The sequence below is a fragment of the Coregonus clupeaformis genome, chromosome 25, assembly GCF_020615455.1.
Source record: "Coregonus clupeaformis isolate EN_2021a chromosome 25, ASM2061545v1, whole genome shotgun sequence".
Classification (NCBI taxonomy): domain Eukaryota; kingdom Metazoa; phylum Chordata; class Actinopteri; order Salmoniformes; family Salmonidae; genus Coregonus; species Coregonus clupeaformis.
In genome coordinates, this window is record NC_059216.1 from 36,162,758 (window position 1) to 36,186,650 (window position 23,893).

Consider the following 23,893-nt stretch of genomic DNA (forward strand, 5'->3'; position numbering starts at 1 on the left):
CCAAAATTTCTTTTTGATACTGTTGCAAAGCTAACTAAAAAGCAGCATTCCCCAAGAGAGGATGGCTTTCACTTCAGCAGTAATAAATTCATGAACTTCTTTGAGGAAAAGATCATGACCATTAGAAAGCAAATTACGGACTCCTCTTTGAATCTGCGTATTCCTCCAGGGCTTAGCTGTCCTGGATCTGCACAGCTCTGCGAGGGCCTGGGATCGGGAGAGACACTTAAGTGTTTTAGTACTATATCTCTTGACACAATGATGAAAATAATCATGGCCTCTAAACCTTCAAGCTGCATACTGGATCCTATTCCTACTAAACTGCTGAAGGAGCTGCTTCCTGTGCTTGGCCCTCCTATGTTGAACATAATAAACAGCTCTCTATCCACCGGATGTGTACCAAACTCACTAAAAGTGGCAGTGATAAAGCCTCTCTTGAAAAAGCCAAACCTTGACCCGGAAAATATAAAAAACTATCGGCCTATATCGAATCTTCCATTCCTCTCAAAAATTTTAGAAAAAGCTGTTGCGCAGCAACTCACTGCCTTTCTGAAGACAAACAATGTATACGAAATGCTTCAGTCTGGTTTTAGACCCCATCATAGCACTGAGACTGCACTTGTGAAGGTGGTAAATGACCTTTTAATGGCGTCAGACCGAGGCTCTGCATCTGTCCTCGTGCTACTAGACCTTAGTGCTGCCTTTGACACCATCGATCACCACATTCTTTTGGAGAGACTGGAAACCCAAATTGGTCTACACGGACAAGTTCTGGCCTGGTTTAGATCTTACCTGTCGGAAAGATATCAGTTTGTCTCTGTGAATGGTCTGTCCTCCGACAAATCAACTGTACATTTCGGTGTTCCTCAAGGTTCCGTTTTAGGACCACTATTGTTTTCACTATATATTTTACCTCTTGGGGATGTTATTCGAAAACATAATGTTAACTTTCACTGCTATGCGGATGACACACAGCTGTACATTTCAATGAAACATGGTGAAGCCCCAAAATTGCCCTCGCTAGAAGCCTGTGTTTCAGACATAAGGAAGTGGATGGCTGAAAACTTTTTACTTTTAAACTCGGACAAAACAGAGATGCTTGTTCTAGGTCCCAAGAAACAAAGAGATCTTCTGTTAAATCTGACAATTCATCTTGATGGTTGTAAAGTCGTCTCAAATAAAACTGTGAAGGACCTCAGCGTTACTCTTGACCCTGATCTCTCTTTTGACGAACATATCAAGACTGTTTCAAGGACAGCTTTTTTCCATCTACGTAACATTGCAAAAATCAGAAATTTTCTGTCCAAAAATGATGCAGAAAAATTAATCCATGCATTTGTTACTTCTAGGTTAGACTACTGCAATGCTCTATTTTCCGGCTACCCGGATAAAGCACTAAATAAACTTCAGTTAGTGCTAAATACGGCTGCTAGAATCCTGACTAGAACCAAGAAATTTGATCATATTACTCCAGTGCTAGCTTCCCTACACTGGCTTCCTGTTAAGGCAAGGGCTGATTTCAAGGTTTTACTGTTAACCTATAAAGCGTTACATGGGCTTGCTCCTACCTATCTTTCTGAGTTGGTCCTGCCGTACATACCAATACGTACGCTACGGTCACAAGACGCAGGCCTCCTAATTGTCCCTAGAATTTCTAAGCAAACAGCGGGAGGCAGGGCTTTCTCCTATAGATCTCCATTTTTATGGAACAGTCTGCCTACCCATGTGAGAGACGCAGACTCGGTCTCAACCTTTAAGTCTTTACTGAAGACTTATCTCTTCAGTAGGTCATATGATTGAGTGTAGTCTGGCCCAGGAGTGTGAAGGTGAACGGAAAGGCTCTGGAGCAACGAACAGCCCTTGCTGTCTCTGCCAGGCCGGTTCCCCTCTCCACTGGGGTTCTCTGCCTCTAACCCTGTTGCAGGGGCTGAGTCACTGGCTTGCTGGTGCTCTTTCATGCCGTCCCTGGGAGGGGTGCGTCACTTGAGTGGGTTGAGTTACTGACGTGATCTTCCTGTCTGGGTTGGCGCCCCCCTTGGTTTGTGCTGTGGTGGAGACCTCTGTGGGCTATACTGGCCTTGTCTCAGGATTGTAAGTTGGTGGTTGAGGATATCCCTCTAGTGGTGCGGGGCTGTGCTTTGGCAGAGTGGGTGGGGTTATATCCTTCCTGTTTGGCCCTGTCCGGGGTTTCTTCGGATGGGGCCACAGTGTCTCCGGACCGCTCCTGTCTCAGCCTCCAGTATTTATGCTGCAGTAGTTTATGTGTCGGGGGGCTGGGGTTAGTTGGTTATACCTGGAGTACTTCTCCTGTCTTATCCAGTGTCCTGTGTGAATTTAAGTATGCTCTCTCTAATTCTCTCGTTCTCTCTTTCTCTCTGAGAACCTGAGCCCTAGGACCATACGTCAGGACTACCGGGCATGATGACACCTTGCTGTCCCCAGTCCGCCTGGCCTTGCTGCTATTCCAGTTTCAACTGTTCTGCCTGCGATTACGAAACCCCTACCTGTCCCAGACCTGCTGTTTTCAACTCTTAATGATCGGCTATGAAAAGCCAACTGAGAGACCTGAGCCCTAGGACCATACGTCGGGACTACCGGCCGTGGTGACTCCTTGCTGTCCCCAGTCCGCCTGGCCTTGCTGCTATTCCAGTTTCAACTGTTCTGCCTGCGGTTATGGAACCCCTACCTGTCCCAGACCTGCTGTTTTCAACTCTTAATGATCGGCTATGAAAAGCCAACTGAGATTTATTCCTGATTATTATTTGACCATGCTTGTCACTTATGAACATTTTTGAACATCTTGGCATGGTTCTGTTATAATCTTCACCCGGCACAGCCAGAAGAGGACTGGCCACCCCTCATAGCCTGGTTCCTCTCTAGGTTTCTTCCTAGGTTTTCGCCTTTCTAGGGAGTTTTTCCTAGCCACCGTGCTTCTACACCTGCATTACTAGCTGTTTGGGGTTTTAGGCTGGGTTTCTGTACAGCACTTCGAGATATTAGCTGATGTAAGAAGGGCTATATAAAATAAAATTGATTGATTGATTGATCTGAGGCCAGCCACACGGCCAGCTGATGAAACTGTGGGTTTGCACAACCGAATAATTTTTGCACAAACTGCAGAAACCGTCTCAGGGAAGCTCATCTGCGTGCTCGTCGTCCTCACCAGGGTCTTGACCTGTCTGCAGTTCTGCGTCATAACCGACTTCAGTGGGCAAATGCTCACCTTCGATGGCCACTAGTGCATGTTGGAGAAGTGTGCTCTTCACGGATGAATCCTGGTTTCAACTGTTCTGGGCAGATGGTAGACAGCATGTATTGCGTTGTGTGGGCGAGCGGTTTGCTGATGTCAACTTTGTGAACAGAGTGCCCCATGGTGCCGGTGTGGTTATGGTATGGGCAGGCATTAGCTACGGACAACGAACACAATTGTATTTTATTGATGGCAATTTGAATGCAAAGAGATACCGTGACGAGATCCTGAGGCCCATTGTCGTGCCATTCATCCGCCGCCATCACCTCATGTTTCAGCATGATAATGCACGATCCCATGTCGCAAGGATCTGTACACAATTCCTGGAAGCTGAAAATGTCCGAGTTTTTCCATGGCCTGCATACTCACCAGACATGTTACCCATTGAGAATGTTTGGGATGCTCTGGGTCGACGTGTACGACAGCGTGTTCCAGTTCCCGCCAATATCCAGCAACTTCGCACAGCCATTGAAGAGGAGCGTGATAACATTCCACAGGTCACAATCAACAGCCTGATCAACTCTATGCGAACAAGATGTGTCGCGCTGCATGAGGCAAATGGTGGTCACACCAGATACAGACTGGTTTTCTGATCCACGCCACTACCTTTTTTTAAGGTATCTGTGGCCAACAGATACATATCTGTATTCTTAGTCATATGAAATTAGGGCCTAATGAATTTATTTAAATTGACTGATTTCCTTATATGAAGTATAACTCAGTAAAATCTTTGAAATTGTTGTATGTTGCATTTATATTTTTGTTAAGTGTAGATGTAAACCGGCGGTGAACAGTAATCTTCAAGTCTTTCCACAGATTTTCAATGGGATTAAAGTCTGGGCTTTGGCTGGGCCACTCAAGGACTTTCACATTCTTGTTCTGAAGCCTTTCACTGAAAAGCCTCCCCATAGCATGATGCTGCCACTACCATGCTTCACGGTAGGGATGGTGTTAGACGGGTGATGAGCTGTGCCTAGTTTTCTCCAGACATAGCGCTTGGCATTCAGGCCAAAGAGTACTTTTTTGTCTCATCAGACCATATAATCTTTTCCCTTATGCTCTCAGTATTTCACATGCCTTTTTGCAAACTCCAGGCATGCCTTTTTATCAGGAGTGGCTTCCATTTGGCCACTCTCCCATAAAGCCCAGATTGGTGAAGTCCTGTAGAGACTGTTGTCCTTCTGGCAGGTTCTCCCATAGCTAAGGAACTCTGTAGTTCTGTCAGAGTGGTCAGTTTGATCGGACAGACAGCTCTAGGCAGAGTCTGGGTAGTAAAAAATGTTTTCAATTTCCCAATGATGGAAACCACTGTGCTCTTGGAAACTTTCAACACTCTAGAAATTGTTTTATAACCTTCCCCAGATATATGCCTCATCATCTCTGAGATCTACGGACAGTTCCTTGGACTTTATGGTATAGTTTCTGCTCTGACATGCACTGTCAACTGTGGGACCTTGTATAGACAGGTGTGTTTCTTTCTAAACCATGTCCAAACAATTGAATTGGCCACAGGTGCTCCAATCAAGTTGTAGCGACGTCTCAAGGATGATCAAAGGAAATCGGATGCACCTGAGCTCAATTTGGAGTGTCATAGCAAAGGGGTGTGAATACCTATGTAAATGACATATTTCTGTATTCTGTATTTCATTTTCAATAAATTTGCCAAAATTTATAAAAACATGTTTTCTAAAAATATTTAATCAATTTTGAATTCAGGCTGTAACAACAAAATGTGGATTAAGTCAAGAGATTATGAATATTTTCTAAAGGCACTGTATGTGCGTGATGGGTACCTCAACATCTTGAACGAATGTCCTGACATTCAGGAAGGACACCTGGACAGGGGCAGTCATCTTGTCCTTGGTTGCATCCATGAAGGTTTTGAGAGTAGCAATTGAGTTCTGATAGTCCTGTTTCAACTTGTCCACCTCATCCGCTCTAGCATACTGCCATGGAAACAGAGGAACAGTGAATACAACAATTTTCTTTATAATTTGTGAACTGTTCTTATAAAACCGATGCCGAGATCTTTTATGACACCTGAGTCTCACAGCCTAATTAATTGTGGTTAGCCCTGAGACATGGCTGTAGACTCCTATGGTGTCTAGGAGTCTACAGCCATGTTTCATGGCCAATCCAGAAGTATGCTTCTTAAAAATCATAATCTACTGTAGGTGTAGGAAAAATAGGAGATTTTTAAATAATTTACATGTTTGACTTTAACGAACAGCTCTCTCCACCTCCCGTTGAGAAGGAGCAACTGCTGTTTAAGGTCTCTGGAGACGGTCTCGTCGCACGTCTCAATCAGGAAGTTCCCTGCATCATTCATATCCATGTGCTGCTGGATCCAGTGAGGAAGGTTCCGGAAGAAGTCCTAGGGGTGAAGAAGAAAGAACGAAACTCATAAACTCTACACAATTGATAGCAATAGTTGTGAGCATAGAATATTCTTTAAAGGGGCCAACAGTCAGCTTTGAAGATATAGTGGGTGTCTTCACAGCAAGAAATAGTATTTTGACACAGCGCTTCACATGTAATGCTGTCCCAAAAAGCATATAAAGTGCATTCGGAAAGTATTCAGACCCCTTGAACTTTTCCACATTTTGTTACGTTACAGCCTTATTCTAAAATTGATTAAATAAATAAAACATCTCTAATCTACACACAATACCCCATAATGATTAAGTGAAAACAGGTTTTTAGAAAAAACAGAAATACCTTATTTACATAAGTATTCAGACCCTTTGCTATGAGACTGGAAATTGAGCTCAGGTGCATCCTGTTTCCATTCATCACCCTTGAGATGTTTCTACAACTTGATTGGAGTCCACCTGTGGTAAATTCAATTGATTGGACATGATTTGGAAAGGCACACACCTGTCTATATAAGGTCCCACAGTTGACAGTGCATGTCAGAGCAAAAACCATGCCATGAGGTCAAAGGAATTGTCCGTAGAGCTCAGAGACAGCATTGTGTCGAGGCACAGATCTGGGGAAGGGTACCAAAAAATGTCTGAAGCATTGAAGGTCCGCAAAAACACAGTGTCCTCCATCATTCTTAAATGGAAGAAGTTTGGAACCACCAAGACTCTTACTAGAGCTGGCCGCCCGGCCAAACTGAGCAATCTGGGGAGAAGGGCCTTGGTCAGAGCTACAGAGTTCCTCTGTGGAGATGGGAGAATGTTCCAGAAGGACAACCATCTCTGCAGCATTCCACCAATCAGGCCTTTATGGTAGAGTGGCCAAACGGAAGCCACTCCTCAGTAAAAGGCACATGACAGTCCACTTGGAGTTTGCCAAAAGGCACCGCGGGAGTGGCTTCAGGACAAGTCTCTGAATGTCCTTGAGTGGCACAGCCAGAGCCGGGACTTGAACCCAATCGAACATCTCTGGAGAGCGACCTGAAAATAGCTGTACAGCGACGCTCCCCATCCAACCTGACAGAGCTTGAGAAGAATGGGAGAAACTCCCCAAATACAGGTGTGCCAAGCTTGTAGCGTCATACCCAAGAAGACTCGAGGCTGTAATCGCTGCCAAAGGTGCTTCAACAAAGTACTGAGTAAAGGGTCTGAATACTTATGTAAATGTGATATTTCAGTTTTTTTCCCCAATACATTTGCAAACATTTCTTAAAACCTGTTTTTGCTTTGTCCTTATAGGGTATTGTGTGTAGATTGATGAGGGGGAAAAAAACAATTTAATAAATTTTAGAATAAGGCTGTAACATAACAAAATGTGGAAAAAGTCAAGGGGTCTGAATACTTTCCATATGCACTGTAGAGGAAGGGAATGGGAGGTAAAAATGTAAGCTGAGAGTATCTTTATTCCATGTCCACAATGGCCAAACATAAATTGTTGACATGGTGTGATGGACATTTTTATGTTGGTGCTTTTCTATTTACCAATTTCTATGCTCTATGTTTGTGCTTTTCTATAAACCCATTTCTGTGTTCATGCAAGTGACTGCTTGAACGAATCCTCACTATCAGTAGCTGCAATTTGGCAGTCAACCCAGACATTTGTTTGGAGAACAAAAGATCTCAGTTTCAAGGTCTCAGCTTAGAGAGAAGAAGACTTGTGAGGTATTGTTCTGTCACATGTTATGAGCCAGTATTGGTCGGTCACATGAATGAAGCAAATATTAATGATTAATTATTAATGAATAAGCTAAATCATGCAAATATGACTTGTCTGCAGTATATAAGAGAACTAACGGGACTGCCCCGTTAGAGCTTCTGATAGACGTTCACTATGGTGCATTAAGTTTGTTGGAACCTCTCCAGCGCGCTGACAATAAACAATGATTCATTTAAGATTGACTTTGAGTGTCCCTGTGTAAGAATTTCCATGACAATGGAATAAAGATCATTTGAACCTTTTTGCCTCCCACCCACCCAGCCTCATGCTCACCCGTTTTTCGTTCTCTGACTGGTTGATCATCTGCTCTGCGTCTTCCAGCCAGGCCTGCAGTCCGGCCACCGTGCTGCTGTACTTCTCCCAGTTAGAAATGACCTCCTCCAGCATGCTCCTCACACTACGTACCTCCACCGACAGGTTCCTCCACTGGGCCGACGCGTCCGACAGGAACTTACCCACCCCCTCGACTTCCTCAACTGAAAGAAAACATAATGGAGTCAGTTCTCTCTTCATCATGACATACAATTTTTCAGTGGTTTATTGGGTCACGTCCTAACTCGTTACTCAAGATCTTATTAAAAGAACCCAGTACAGAGAAGTTTCAAGGCGCTTGAATAAGCCAAGTAGGTCAAGACAGTAAGGAACTTGCATTTGCAGTGTTTAACATTCCAAGACCTACTGTGAGTTTTGTTACTGTATCATGCAAAGAGTAATTGTGTTACAGAAAATTATCTTTGTGGAAGAATATAGAGATGTTAGTTAGTAAACAGCCAAGCACCGTGAGATTCTATCAGATCTTTTTGATTTTTTGTTAGACCAGTGAGCCACTAGCGCACAGCAAATCAAAGGCTAGTGTGGTCACCATATTACCTATTGTATATCAATACCAAATGAATCTAGACTTACCTTTCTTACTGATCTTAATGCCTAGAATATGAAATCAACAGTTAGCCCGTTTAGCCCTCTCTGACAGACAACACATTCAATCAAAGCACATCTGAGGTAAAACACACACAAGAAAAAACATCCTACCTGAACCATCAGACTTGATGTAGACATCTGCAGCTTGCCTGAGTGCCTTAAATGTTGTCTCATACTGTTCAAAGAACTTGTGTCCCTCAATGAAGGACTGTTGGGAATGATGGTGAGAAAAGCATGGAATTATCATGAGGATAGAATTGGAACAAAATCCATCGGAAATTAGCTTGGTGGTACCAGATCTGTTTGTGCTGTCTTGCCAACTCCTATAGTCATTTTCATGGCAAACATGAGGTTGGCTAAACAGCACAAACAGATCTAGACCACCAGGCTACCACAAACCAGTAACAACTAATGAAAAGACCAACTCACAATGTAGCTCTGCAGCAGTAGTTCCACGGAGTCACGCCGGCCATATTTGATGATCCAGGACTTGAGCTTTGACTCAGCCAGGATGAGAAACGCCATCAGACGGTACTTCATCTCCCAGAATTCCAGTTTGATCAGGTGGGCATGAGATGATGTGGACACATAGTTGAACCTGTTTGACAAAATAGAAAATCAATATTAATATTCTGATCATTCTGATCAATATCAGTCTTATTTAAGTAATGTCATATTGTCCCTGATCTGTTTGTGTTTTCTTGTCAACTCATGGCTTGACAACAACCATAGGAGTCGGCAAGACATCACAAACAGATCAGGGACCAGGCTAATATTGTCCAGAGACATCCTTAGATGTGTTACAGTATTAGCGTTAACACTGATGTAGAGTTGACTGAAGGATGACTGACCGCTCAGCCATGTCTTGGAGCTGTTCAGGGGGGACAGGGACCCCGTTCACAGATCTGTCTCTGTGGATCTGCTGGAACGTCTGCTGGTGGGATTCCAAGTTCTTCAGTACCTCCTAAAACACATATCCACATACATGCACGTTCAAATAAAAAACAATGCATTGTTGAATCATTTAGACTAGACACTGGTGCAACATCAAAAACATCATGTGACTTTGTCATCTTTTCTTATGTGACCAACAAAACCAAGAATCTTTGGATTTGCTGTACCTTCTAACAATGCCTATCCAAGGATCCTTTTGCAACAGTGCATGTATATATTATGGGATTTACTGTCCCTTCTAACAACGCCTATCCAAGGATCATTTTGCAACAGTGCATGTATATATTATGGGATTTGCTGTACCTTCTAACAACGCCTATCCAAGGATCATTTTGCAACAGTGCATGTATATATTATGGGATTTGCTGTACCTTCTAACGCCTATCCAAGGATCCTTTTGCAACAGTGCATGTATATATTATGGGATTTGCTGTACCTTCTAACAACGCCTATCCAAGGATCCTTTTGCAACAGTGCATGTATATATTATGGGATTTACTGTACCTTCTAACAACGCCTATCCAAGGATCCTTTTGCAACAGTGCATGTATATATTATGGGATTTACTGTACCTTCTAACAACGCCTATCCAAGGATCATTTTGCAACAGTGCATGTATATATTATGGGATTTACTGTACCTTCTAACAACGCCTATCCAAGGATCATTTTGCAACAGTGCATGTATATATTATGGGATTTGCTGTACCTTCTAACAATGCCTATCCAAGGATCATTTTGCAACAGTGCATGTATATATTATGGGATTTGCTCTTGCTGAATACCTTGTGCTGCTCCAGCTTCCTGTGGATCACATTGGCCGTCTCTTCATGGGCTTGTTGGATAGGAATCTCCTCTCTCAGGGCGATCTCAGCTCGATGCAGCCAGGCTCCGATCACCCCCAGTGGGCCAGGCAACGACTTATCCAGATGGATGTGCCAGTCCAGGAGCTAGTATAAGAAAATATTACATATCCAAAGTCTTTGAGCAGGTACTGGATAAAAAAATTAAAATGTCTTCATAGTTTGGTAAAAAGAGACTCTGCACACCGCAATCTATTCTCCCATGTGGTTTGTTAGTGATACTGTTTCGACCACTCAGGTCTTCATCAGCCACCCATTACAGCCAGAACAATCAGTACAATCAAGGCATTAGCATTAACCACGCTGTTTAAAAAGCAGGTGGTGATTAAAAAGGTTTCCACATGTTCTCAAGCATCTACTCCAGTGGATGACAACAGTGTTGTGCTACTCCGGTCCATAGTCCATACAGGCTGGGGACACTCGCTAAAGGCAGAACAGTCTATCAACTGAACAAAACTCTCTCTGTTCCCCTCTCTCCAAAACTCTCCTGCCCTCTTAATGAGCGCTCCTTCAAAAGCTTGCGCCTCACTGAACACTCATTCAGTGTATTATGATAGCTATCTGGGGTCACATTCTGCAATGCGTCTTAGTCTAACTAATAAACACACAGCAAATGAAAATGAGTTGGCGGACAAAAATAACAATTTCTCATTGATAAAGGTTACAGTCTATTTATAATGGTCTCTTTGGGCCGGTTTCCCAGACAGAGATAAAGTCATGGATTAAAAAGCAATTTCAATGGACATTCTCCATAGAGTATGCTCTCTAATCCATAATTACAGTAAGCTTAATATGTCCCCGTGAAATCGGCCCTTTGAATCTGGCCCATAGATTATGTGAGGGTGTCAGACGCTGTGCACTCTTGGGCTGGTTGTGCAGTAGCCTGGTGGACTATCTTTGTAAATAAGAGTTGACTGAAGCAGTATGGGATCAGGCTAGTTGTCCAGGGATCCATAGAGAGCAATACACTGACTCACCCTGATAGAGACACGTTCCCACGCCTGTTTGACCAGGGCCTGGTCTACAGACAGCTTCCCATCCCTGTGCACTGGCTGCAGCAGAGGCTCTGTCTGTTTCTTCTTTATTTCATACTGCACACGGAAACTCTTGAAGTCCTGGAGCAAAGTAGAAATGTTACTATTTAAGAACATTCACATCGAACAAATGAGGTAGTATATATGTGGTCCTCTGTAGCTCAGCTGGTAGAGCACGGCGCTTGTAACGCCAAGGTAGTGGGTTCGATCCCCGGGACCACCCATACACAAAAATGTATGCACGCATGACTGTAAGTCGCTTTGGATAAAAGCGTCTGCTAAATGGCATATTATATTATTATTATATTATATAACACAGGAATGTAGGGCTCAGTCAGATATGGGCCTGTTCTTAATAGTCTTTCCTTGATTTTTTAGTGACCTCTTCCCACATCCTTTTTCAAATGTCAGCAAGGACATGGGGATACAAGAAATTGAGGAAGGATTATTGAGAAAGAGTCATGGTATTTACGGAGCTCTGTCTCTTCTCTCTTTCCCCCACCTCGTGACCTGGAACTGTAGCGTGAGATTTGGTTTCAATCACCTGGTACCTGTCTGTCAGGTTGCCCCCGGTCACCTGGTACTAACCTGGTATTTGTCGGTCAGGTTGCCTTCTGCCCCCTGGTACTAACCTGGTACTTGTCTGTCAGGTTGCCCTTTGCCCCCTGTTGGCCTGGTACTAACCTGGTACTTGTCTGTCAGGTTGCCCTCTGCCCCCTGGACTCGCAGCACGTCCCTCTCCAGTTGATCCAGCCACACCTTCAGCTCTCTCAGAACCTTACGCTCTTCTCTCTGGGAGTCAGGTAACACACAGCATTCAGATGACAGATAATATTCAGGTAATACAATGCACCATTATTCATCCTCTCTCAACCCCAACAGAGTTCTCAACAAACAACAGAAAGTGAAACTACTCCTATCAAACCCCTTCCAAATATAATTCCAGTACCACAGCAAGCACAATATGATTCAAAGCAAAATAAGAATCCCTGATTAATCTATATATTCAGTGACAACATACCTCAAGCATTTGCTCTATATCTTGAGGACCATACTATCCAGGAAAGAAAGCCACACGAAGAGATGCAAAAAAACAAACAGACAGCACAGAAAGGCATTAGTGGCAGCGAGAGAGAGAGAGAGAGAGAGAGAGAGAGAGAGAGAGAGAGAGAGAGAGAGAGAGAGAGAGAGAGAAAGAGAGCAAAATCAAAGCAAAGCCATGACAAACATAAAGCAGAGGAAATATAGAACAGTGCAGGGAGACACTACACTGCATGGCATGGATGGACTTGTAGGTTTGGGATAGAGAGTGCAAAAGTTGGAATGCAGCGAAGAAGCAGCTTCAAATGCAACAGGAAAGATAACATAGACAGAGAGATGGAGTGAGAGCATGACGTAATGCACAATGAGGAAAGTAAGATGATTGTTGAGTTCATGCAATGATACATTGTTTTGATGTATCTTTTTTCATAAGAGCTGTCGTTGGTGTAATGGGAAATATGGTTAGCAACAAGCGTTAGCATACTGAAAACACAAATACAGTAGCAGATACAAGAATACAATAACAGATAGAGTACATAAAGCATTACAACACTGAGGGTGCCAGTATTAGTTTGCCACTTGATATTAAATACACTGTAGCTAGGTAAAGTAAAACAATCATACATACAAATAGTATACAAATACAATAGAAGACAAAAGATAAAAGTACTTATGCAACAGGTGGGTCTAATCCTGGATGCTGATTGGTTAAAACCGCATTCCAGCCGGTGTCTATTCCACAAGTTACCACCGGCTAAATCTATGACGTTAAAATGCCTATTTACTCTGTTCCATCTGACTGCGCAATCCACTGTCTCATCAGCCCAGCCAGGCAATTTATATACTAGATCTACCCTGTAAAAAGCATCTAGACATTATCTCTCATTTCAGAGGAAGGCCCTCAAAATTGTCAAAGACTCCAGCCACCCTAGTCATTGACTGTTCTCTCTGCTACCGCACGGCAAGCGGTACCGGAGTGCCAAGTCTAGGTCCAAAAGACTTCTCAACAGCTTCTACCCCCAAGCCATAAGACTCCTAAACAGCTAATCATGGCTACCCGGACTATTTGCACTGCCCCCCCACCCCATATTTTTACGCTGCTGCTACTCTGTTAATTATTTATGCATAGTCACTTTAACTCTACCCACATGTACATATTACTTCAACTACCTCAACTAGCTGGTTCCCCCGCACATTGACTCTGCACCGGTACCCCCCTGTATATATAGCCTCCCTACTGTTATTTTATTTTACTTCTGCTCTTTTTTTCTCAACACTTTTTTGTTTTATTCTACTTTTTTATTACAAATAAATGCACTGTTGGTTAAGGGCTGTAAGTAAGCATTTCACTGTAATGTCTGCACCTGTTGTATTCGGCGCATGTGGCCAATAAAATTTGATATGATTTGATTTGATTTTTAGACTAGCATTTCGTTTTCAACAGCAGAGATTTTTAATAACCTTGCTGTCTGTCTCTCCGACATTTGCAACATTGTTTCAATATTGAAATTTGATCTCCAGATGTCCTATGGTAATGAACATGTCGGCAGTCGGGACGAGACAGACAGGCTGGCAGCTTTTCTCAGCCAGTCGAAATCATGAATCAGAATTTTTTTAATGAATATATACTGTGATGTCACGAGAGGCTACACAGCTTTCAGCGGGATTGCTCAAGTAGTGCAAGGAGACCAGGTTCAATCAAAACAAGGATTTTATTAAAGGTCTTGGGAAACTAACGAAAGTATAACACAATTCTGTTCTCTTGTGGCTCTTTAAGGGTTAACAGTTCAGGGATGTCTCTTCCACATCCAAAATCATAACTCTCACTCGCTCAAATAACTTTTCCCCAGTCTTACTGTATTCCACGTTGCAGCTAGTGGCCAACCCAGCAAAACGTCCTTCCAAATGTCCCACACGTATTTCCACCGGTGCATATATCCAAAGGTGAGTATTTCCCCAAAGGTAAGTATCTCCAAATCCTTATATTCCTCCTGGAAGTGGACGTGCAGCACTCTTGTCCTCCAGAGAGCCCAGGTTGGAGACTGTGTCTCTTCCCTTCCCAAACCTTCAGCTCATCAGCTCCTCATTTGTTTCAGCTGCGTGGGAAGATTGGCCATAGAGGGTTGGAGTTCCCGACCATACCAGCAGATGGAGCCATAGCTGTCTGGGTTTGCAGCCACCTCAGGGGGATGTAACGTCCCTCCAGGACACAGCCTCTCGTGACATCACACATCCCCCTCCTCGGGACCGACGTCCTCGTCGGGTAAAGGCAGCGAAGAAGGCATCACGCCGGGAGAGGGCGTCCGCATTGCCGTGGTGCTTGCCAGCCTGCTCTCTCTTCAACTCCTCCACCTCTAGGACCAGGGACTCAGCCTCCTGTTGTCTCTCCTTGAGTTTCTTACTGAACGCATCAGCCTTGGTTTTAGCAGAGTTTAGCTTCTGTTGAGCAGCTTTCAGTTCCCTCTCTCTCTCTGCCTCCGCATTCTTCATCTTGTTCTCCAACACCTTGTACTTCTCCCTCTGCCTTCTTCTGGACCTCCTTACTACTGCGCAGGGTCTCCTCACACTCCTCGATGGTCCTGCGCAGCCTCTCCAGCTCCTCCTGTTGCTTAGGGAAGGAGCTCTGTTGGAGTTTAGCCTGGAGGATATCTAACTCTTCTGTCTTCATGTCTAACTGTTGCTTTAACCAACGATACCTCTCAGCGGTCCCCTTCAGACCAGACAGTTCTTTGTCCAGATTCTGTAGCTCCGTCTCTGTGTCGGTCTGGGCACCTGCCATCCCTATCAGAGCCCGGGCGGGAGTGAGTAACTCGGAGGATTGCACCGGAGCCTTCCCAGGATGAGTCTTGCCTCTCCGTTTCCGAGGTACTCGGGTTATCCTCTCCTGAGACTCTCTCCAGAGTGGGTAAAAGGCTGGGCAGTCTCGTCCAATTAGGACAGGGACGGGGAGGGACTCAACCACCCCCGCCGTCGTGTGTATGGTTCCCCGTGTGCTGGTCATTGTAAGTTCAGTAATGGGGTATTCTCTGGTGTCCCCATGGACACAGGAAACTGGGAGGACTTTCCCCGGGGTCAGACACGTTGGGCCCACCAAATCCTTACGCACCAGGGTGGCCCGGCTACCAGAATCCAGTAAGGCCTCCACATCATGGTGATTCACAGTTACCGGGCAGGTGGGGGGTCGATCTGGGCCGCCATCTACGACTCCCAAGAGCGAGGCAAAACGGTGTGTGGGTGCTGAGCTGGAGGACTCCGCAGTGGGCATAGGTTCATCGGCTGGTTTCCCACACTGCCAGGAGATATGTCCCATCTCCCCACACCGGTAACACTGTCGAGTTTCCCCCTCCTGGTGTACTCTTCTTGGACCCGCCTGGTTTCTGGCTCCCCCTGGAGCCGGGATAAGTCCTGACGTGGCTGGGTTCGAGACCTTGGGGTCCTTTGGACGGGTTCTTCCCATTTGTGGTGGGGCCGCCCTCCTGGGGTCTTTTCGGGAAGCATTCAGCATCTCCGCTGTGGCCTGGTACTTTTCCACAGCTTCCACGGTCAGATCAGCCGTGGTCAAGGCCTGTTGACTGATGAACCGTTTTGCCTCATAAGGCAGGGCGCGTAGGTAACGATCCACCACAACGGCCTCCACCACCGCCGCTGCTGTATTCCTCTGCGGATCCAGCCATTTCCTTGCGATTCGGACAAGTTCATGCATCTGCGCCCGAGGAGGTTGGTCTGGTTGGAAGGTCCAACTGTGAAAGCGCTGGGCCATACCAAACCTTGTGAGTCCATATCTGCTGAGGATCTCAGACTTCAGGGCATCATAGTCAGTAACCTGGTTAGGGCCCAGGTCCCGGACAGCATTCAGCGCTTCCCCGGTTAGGAAGGGGGCTAACAGACCAACCCACTGTTGCTTGGGCCAGGCTTCCCTAGTGGCCGTGGCCTCAAATGCATGCAGGTATGCCTCAATGTCATCGGTAGCTCCCATCTTAGATATAAAGTCACTTGCCTTTATTGGGCGGGTATTTTGGACCACCCTCTGTCTCTGCAACTGCAATTCCTCTGCCTTCAGAAGGTTGGCTTTCTTTTGCTCCTCCAAGAGAGCCACGTTTGCTTGCATCTGGGCTTGCTGGCCAGCAACAAGGGCTTTCAATATGTCCTCCATTTCAGTCGGCGGGGAGCCTACGGCCAACTTGGAAAACTGGGTGATCAAACCTTCGGTATCCCCCTCTGACATGCACTATTAACGCTTGAGCGTGCCCGTATTCTCCACCATCTGTGATGTCACGAGAGGCTACACAGCTTTCAGCGGGATTGCTCAAGTAGTGCAAGGAGACCAGGTTCAATCAAAACAAGGATTTTATTAAAGGTCTTGGGAAACTAACGAAAGTATAACACAATTCTGTTCTCTTGTGGCTCTTTAAGGGTTAACAGTTCAGGGATGTCTCTTCCACATCCAAAATCATAACTCTCACTCGCTCAAATAACTTTTCCCCAGTCTTACTGTATTCCACGTTGCAGCTAGTGGCCAACCCAGCAAAACGTCCTTCCAAATGTCCCACACGTATTTCCACCGGTGCATATATCCAAAGGTGAGTATTTCCCCAAAGGTAAGTATCTCCAAATCCTTATATTCCTCCTGGAAGTGGACGTGCAGCACTCTTGTCCTCCAGAGAGCCCAGGTTGGAGACTGTGTCTCTTCCCTTCCCAAACCTTCAGCTCATCAGCTCCTCATTTGTTTCAGCTGCGTGGGAAGATTGGCCATAGAGGGTTGGAGTTCCCGACCATACCAGCAGATGGAGCCATAGCTGTCTGGGTTTGCAGCCACCTCAGGGGGATGTAACGTCCCTCCAGGACACAGCCTCTCGTGACATCACAATACAAAGAAATGCCAATAGAAAACCACGAAATGCAGCTAGTTCGCTGTCATTACAGCTTCAGTTTGAAGTGTTAGCTGTGTAGTTGACTATCTCTTCTGAACAATGGCTTGGCAAGAGAGCAAATGTTCTATGCCAGGCAAAATCGCACATCATTAGCTCATTGTTATGGATGTATCCAAAGTTGGCTAGCTAGCAAGCAAGGGATAAGGACGTTGACAGCCATCATGGCAACGAAACATTTAGAACGAACAACTGGGTCGCATCCATAGATTTAGAACAAAAAGACTTAACGACTGGGTGGCATCTCTGGCAACCGAACCGATAGAACGAACAACCAGCCAGCTTGGTTAGCAACCCTAGATTTGTGTTGGGACTATATCTCGTGGTGGAAGGATTAAATAGTATTAATAAATTCATCAAAATAACGATTTTAATGAAAATATGTCAATCATTATTTGAATATGTTGGTAACCCGTTGTATAAAAGTGATAATGCCCTCGAAACCGGTGTTTGGAGGATATATTGGCACGGTTTGCCAGCCCGAGACGAACAAAACCCGTGCCAATATATCCTCCAAACACCGGCTTCTCGAGCATTATCACTTAAATAAAGCATTACAACACAACACTGAGTTTGCCAATGCCAATACAGTACTTGACTCAGGACTACAGTGAATATAGCTAGGTACCTCATCTTCTTGTCCATCTGTCTCAGAATGGTGGGGGTTTGGGTAGTGCTTGAGGAACTGAGCAACATACGTCATGATGGATTTCTCATCCGGTTTATCTACATCCACATCTGCAGAGGAAGAGAGACAGTCTGGCGTGAAAGTAGTAATAGTGAAACCGTGACATTAGTGGTATCCATCAAGCAAACTACAGTAAGTCAATTAAGTATGATGTGTGAATAGGTCTATATGTCACTTTAGAATAGCAGTATGTTAAAATGATATATAGAGTAAAATACAGACATGACAGTGCAGGGACATCATTCCTGACATATAATAAATATGACACAATAAAAACAGGGAACACATTTGTGCCCTGAAGGAGACTAAATGTAGTGTTTCCTCTGACACACTGACATCTAATTATAAATGTATTCTGTAGTCTCCATCGCTGACCTGATCTCGGAGAAAACGAGGGCCATGATAAAAACAGAGATGTTTATTGAGGCTCGTAATGAAGCCTCAGGGCTCAGGAGTCTGATCTCTCCTGACGTGACTGCTGCAGAGTTGCTGTCTGCATTATTATCTCCAGACAGACGTATCAACAACACTTTGATGGAACAAAATAAACCTTGCACAATCTTCAATGAAAACTTGAAGAGTACTTCAAGTTCTGTTGGAATTGCACAATTCTTGCATCATGGAAGACAGAGGTGGAGATCCTTTGTTGCTGACCTATGCACCAGCCAGAGCTGGGGATGAGTGAGGGGGTATGCACATATTTTGACAAAGCAATCTTTTTTTTATTAAATAGAAGGGTAGAGGTAGGAACCTTCTGGATCCAGCAGGCGTGGGATGCCCAGCTCGTTCTCGGCCAATAAGAAGGCTTCCTCCAGATTCTCCTTGTTGCTCCTCCTCCTCACCACCTCCATGTCCACCAGGTCTGGGCGGATGGCATGGACCACAGAGTGGAACGCCACCCCGCTCCGCCAACTGGCACCAAAGTCCTTCACCTCCATGCCCTGACGCCTTGGGACAAACAGAAGTATACGTTTACAGTGGGGCGGTGGCAGAGCACTCTTGAAATTATAATTCTAATCAAGATACAGACAGTTCGGGTTCCCATACTCTTGGCTGACAATATGGTGGTGGTCAGTCAAGAGTATGCATGCATGCACACACACACACACACACACACAGGCAAATAAATCCACCACCCGCCAGGCAAAGCTGGTTGAGAAAATGATGTTGAACTCGTTGTAATTTAGTGGTATTGACATCATTTCAACCTGTTTTGCCCGTTGGAGCACTGGTTAGAGAAGCTGCCCAAATATATAGTGGTATATGTACTTGGCGGCGGTGCACTGCACCCATCTGAGCAGGGCCCTCTTGGCGTTGCCCTGGAACTTCTTGGGTACTACCTTCCTCTTCATTGGGGGACTGCCCGTCTCTGAGTTACTGGCCATGCTGTCCATTGAGGAGGTACTGCTGGACAGGGCTGCCAGGGCTGGCAGGTTACTGGTCAACTCCTCGATCTGAGACAGGGTAAGGAATTAGAGCAAACGTGCTCTGTGTAACCATAGCAATATCCAATAAATGTATGTAGATCCGATTAGATTAAAAACGTTTATTAAAGTGTCACTCCTCAATATAACAACATTTGACAAACAGAATAAAAGGTCAAACAACACTGAAGACCACCCACTGAGAGTTGTGAGACACTGTTAACAATCACAGACAGTCATATTACAATACGTAACTTTGCAAACTGACCAGATACAACAACACATTACCTGGAAGTAGAGAATGACGGTCCATATCAACCCCAGGACAATGGATGGTCGACCGTCTGCGATGTCAGTGGCATGAATGTTGACTAGCTTGATCTGTTGGGAAAGAAAACCCCAATTGAACTGCAATTCACAACTTGTCAGAAAAAGAATTGTCCGGTAAATACATGTACTCATTGTTTAACAAATAAAGGCCTTGTTGAGTGAGTGGGCCACTGCCATAATAATGACCATTTTATGTTTTTTCTTTCACAGCCATCAAAATCAGCTCTCTGATGCAACAAAGTGATATTAGGCAGAGCGGAAGCAAATGAGACAGAAACAGCCAAGCTCAATAACATATGGAGCGTCCTCAATTTGGCAGGATAGTAACAATAAAGCCAATGTAGTGAATATCACTGTAACAAACTTTGGATCAACAAACTAGTTTACATAAATGTGTTTTTAGAGGTTGCAGCATATTTTCGTTTGTCTTTTTGTAGGATCTTTTTTGATTGTGTAACTAAGTAAAAAGGTGAGATCAGGAAAGATTTGAATCCAAAGTTTCGAAATGCATACAAAATGCATGACAACCAGAAAGCACCTGGTTGATGGCACTACAGTTGTGGTCAAAAGTTTTGAGAATGACAAAAATACTAATTTTCACAAAGTCTGCTGCCTCAGTTTTGATGATGGCAATTTGCATATACTCCAGAATGTCATGAAGAGTGATCAGATGAATTGCAATTAATTGCAAAGTCCCTCTTTGCCATGAAAATGAACTTAATCCCCAAAAACCATTTCCACTGCATTTCAGCCCTGCCACAAAAGGACCAGCTGCCATCATGTCAGTGATTCTCTCGTTAACACAGGTGAGAGTGTTGATGAGGACAAGGATGGAGATCACTCTGTCATGCTGATTGAGTTAGAATAACAGACTGGAAGCTTTAAAAGGAGGGTGGCGCTTGAAATCATTGTTCTTCCTCTGTTAACCATGGTTACCTGCAAGGAAACACGTGCCGTCATCATTGCTTTGCACAAAAAGGGCTTCACAGGCAAGGATATTGCTGCTAGTAAGATTGCACCTAAATCAACCATTTATCAGATCATCAAGAACTTCAAGGAGAGAGGTTCAATTGTTGTGAAGAAGGCATCAGGGCGCCCAAGAAAGTCCAGCAAGCGCCAGGACCGTCTCCTAAAGTTGATTCAGCTGCGGGATCGGGGCACCACCAGTGCAGAGCTTGCTCAGGAATGGCAGCAGGCAGGTGTGAGTGCATCTGCACGCACAGTGAGGCGAAGACTTTTGGAGGATGGCCTGGTGTCAAGGGCAGCAAAGAAGCCACTTCTCTCCAGGATAAACATCAGGGACAGACTGATATTCTGCAAAAGGTACAGGGATTGGACTGCTGAGGACTGGGGTAAAGTCATTTTCTCTGATGAATCCCCTTGCCGATTGTTTGGGGCATCCGGAAAACACCTTGTCCGGAGAAGACAAGGTGAGCGCTACCATCAGTCCTGTGTCATGCCAACAGTAAAGCATCCTGAGACCATTCATGTGTGGGGTTGCTTCTCAGCCAAGGGAGTGGGCTCACTCACAATTTTGCCTAAGAACACAGCCATGAATAAAGAATTGTACCAACACATCCTCCGGGAGCAACTTCTCCCAACCATCCAAGAACAGTTTGATGACGACCAATGCCTTTTCCAGCATGATGGAGCACCTTGCCATAATGCAAAATTGATAACTAAGTGGCTTGGGGAACAAAACATCAACATTTTGGGTCCATGGCCAGGAAACTCCCCAGACCTTAATCCCATTGAGGTTGATCCTCAAGAGGCGGGTGGACAAACAAAAACCCACAAATTCTTCCAAACTCCAAGCATTGACTATGCAAGAACGGGCTGCCATCAGTCAGGATGTGGACAGAAGTTAATTGACAGCATGCCAGGGCGGATTGAAAAAGAAGGGTCAACACTGCAAATATTGACTCTTTGCATAAACTTAATGTAATTGTCAATAAAAGTATTTGACACTTATGGAATTCTTGTAATTATACTTCAGTATACCATAGTAACATCTGACAAAAATATCTCATAACACTGAAGCAGCGAACTTTGTGAAGACCAATATTTGTGTGATTCTCAAAAATGTTTGACCACGACTGTACAATAGTCAAGATGCACTAGGAGGAAAGGAATGGCTCAACCAAAGAATAGCTAGGAATACACACCGTGCATCAAACAAAAGAAATGTATACAGTATCTGAACACAGTGTGTTTTACAGGCAGCCACTGACCGGGGATCCTCGGTACACAGACTGAGGTCAGAGGTCAGGCATGGTGAGAGAAGGTCACAATAAGAGACAGGCCTCAAAGCAATACTGACTGAGAGAGGATGTACCATCCAAAGGGCCTTGCATAGATACAGTACATATACTTCATTGATCTATCTTTGTTCATAAACACTGTGATACAATATTGTATTTTCAAACCTCTAGCATTAAACAGAGATGAATCTTCTTTTCACAAGCCTTGCCCAATTGCTTTTAATAAAACCCTTATAAGATATAAGTGACATTGCGAAGGGGCCCTTTGGCTGTGTATTTATACTCTGAGGGCGTGCTTACCTTCCTGCCTTCGAGGAACCTGAGGGCGGTGCCGATGTTGGACACCCAGTGGATCCTCTTCAGCTGGCGGCCCTGCTCACATGGCTGGGGAGAGAGGAGGGAGGCTTCAAGTAAAGTTTAAGTGTATTTCCCATATGTAGTCCTGTAAATACACAAAATCTTACCAGAGCGCTCACATTAAAAACAGCAAGAAAGTTCAAGACAAATACATATAAACAACCAGCAATGTAAGAGAGTAGCACTGACTGAAAAGTAGGCCTATACAACACAGAACTAACTACAGTGTGATTATTGGCTGTGAGTTCTTAATTCCTTTATTTATACATTTTCAAAATCCTCCCTTTACACAATATTATGGTAATGAAATGTGACTGAACTCTGTAGCATGAATAGAAGAATCCAGCATTACCAATGACTGTATATATTAAGAGCAGTGCTTACTAGTCTCTGTCCAGACAGCACCTCCAACAGAGCCAGAAGTTTCACACCATCTTTGATGTCCTCGAAAAGGTCGGTGACCTCTAGAGGTGGTTTACGCTAGGAAAGAGAAGATTCAACAGTGAAACTAATCAAATACTTGTTTGAACATGATAATTGGTAGGCTATACTGTTACAAATTATAGACCTACTGTCGTTTAACAAAGGCGTATTATCTTATTACAATCCACTATAATCTTTCAATATGTCAATCCTAGAAACACAACACATTCATTCTCCCCCAGCCCTTGTGTTGAGGAGAAAAGAGAGCAGAGCCAGCTAGCTACAGGCTGGAGTACAAGCAGAGCTATCCAGCTACAGGCTGGAGTACAAGCAGAGCTATCCAGCTACAGGCTGGAGTATAAGCAGAGCTAGCTAGCTACAGGCTGGAGTACAAGCAGAGCTAGCCAGCTACAGGCTGGAGTACAAGCAGAGCTAGCCAGCTACAGGCTGGAGTACAAGCAGAGCTAGCCAGCTACAGGCTGGAGTACAAGCAGAGCTAGCCAGCTACATGCTGGAGTACAAGCAGAGCTATCCAGCTACAGGCTGGAGTATAAGCAGAGCTAGCCAGCTACAGGCTGGAGTACAAGCAGAGCTAGCCAGTTACAGGCTGGAGTACAAGCAGAGCTATCCAGCTACAGGCTGGAGTACAAGCAGAACTAGCCAGTTACAGGCTGGAGTACAAGCAGAGCTATCCAGCTACAGGCTGGAGTACAAGCAGAGCTAGCCAGCTACAGGCTGGAGTACAAGCAGAGCTAGCCAGTTACAGCCTGGAGTACAATAATAATAATAATAATAATATGCCATTTAGCAGACGCTTTTATCCAAAGCGACTTACAGTCATGCGTGCATACATTTATTTGTGTACAAGCAGAGCTAGCTAGCTACATGCTGGAGTACAAGCAGAGCTATCCAGCTACAGGCTGGAGTACAAGTAGAGCTATCCAGCTACAGGCTGGAGTACAAGCAAAGCTATCCAGCTACAGGCTGGAGTATAAACAGAGCTAGCTAGCTACAGGCTGGAGTACAAGCAGAGCTATCCAGCTACAGGCTGGAGTATAAGCAGAGCTAGCTAGCTACAGGCTGGAGTACAGACCGAACAGAGCTTGTTGGCTAGCTAAAGGCTGGACTATAAAGAGAACAGAAAGAGCTCCCCTGCAGCTGAAAAGATGGTGCCTGTGCCTCTGAGATGGCTAGGTGCCCGTTCCTGAGGCGGTGTGATTCAGAGCAAAATCAGAGCATGGGTCCATTTAATCCTAGCTGGGCATAGTTGTTTCATGTAACGT

General features: G+C 44.7%; 1 protein-coding gene across 9 annotated transcripts in view; it reads right to left on the minus strand.

The window, feature by feature from the left end:
* syne1b (spectrin repeat containing, nuclear envelope 1b) overlaps positions 1–23,893 on the minus strand; it is a 163,784-nt gene that overhangs the window by 108,891 nt on the left and 31,000 nt on the right. For 5 of the 9 annotated variants that reach the window (XM_045207582.1, XM_045207587.1, XM_045207586.1 and 2 more), the window contains exons 3-19: positions 22,572–22,667; positions 22,131–22,214; positions 21,801–21,821; positions 19,528–19,620; positions 19,085–19,269; positions 18,567–18,763; positions 17,756–17,865; positions 11,843–11,950; positions 11,102–11,239; positions 10,047–10,211; positions 9,160–9,272; positions 8,738–8,906; positions 8,420–8,516; positions 8,294–8,314; positions 7,661–7,863; positions 5,460–5,624; positions 5,044–5,196 (exon numbers count right to left, since the gene is read on the minus strand). In XM_045207582.1, coding sequence (XP_045063517.1) covers positions 5,044–5,196; positions 5,460–5,624; positions 7,661–7,863; positions 8,294–8,314; positions 8,420–8,516; positions 8,738–8,906; positions 9,160–9,272; positions 10,047–10,211; positions 11,102–11,239; positions 11,843–11,950; positions 17,756–17,865; positions 18,567–18,763; positions 19,085–19,269; positions 19,528–19,620; positions 21,801–21,821; positions 22,131–22,214; positions 22,572–22,667 — 2,118 coding nt within the window. Of the gene's footprint in view, positions 1–5,043; positions 5,197–5,459; positions 5,625–7,660; positions 7,864–8,293; positions 8,315–8,419; positions 8,517–8,737; positions 8,907–9,159; positions 9,273–10,046; positions 10,212–11,101; positions 11,240–11,790; positions 11,810–11,842; positions 11,951–17,755; positions 17,866–18,566; positions 18,764–19,084; positions 19,270–19,527; positions 19,621–21,800; positions 21,822–22,130; positions 22,215–22,571; positions 22,668–23,893 lie in introns of those variants that run through there. The other 4 variants (XM_045207585.1, XM_045207583.1, XM_045207592.1 and 1 more) reach the window with 4 other exon arrangements.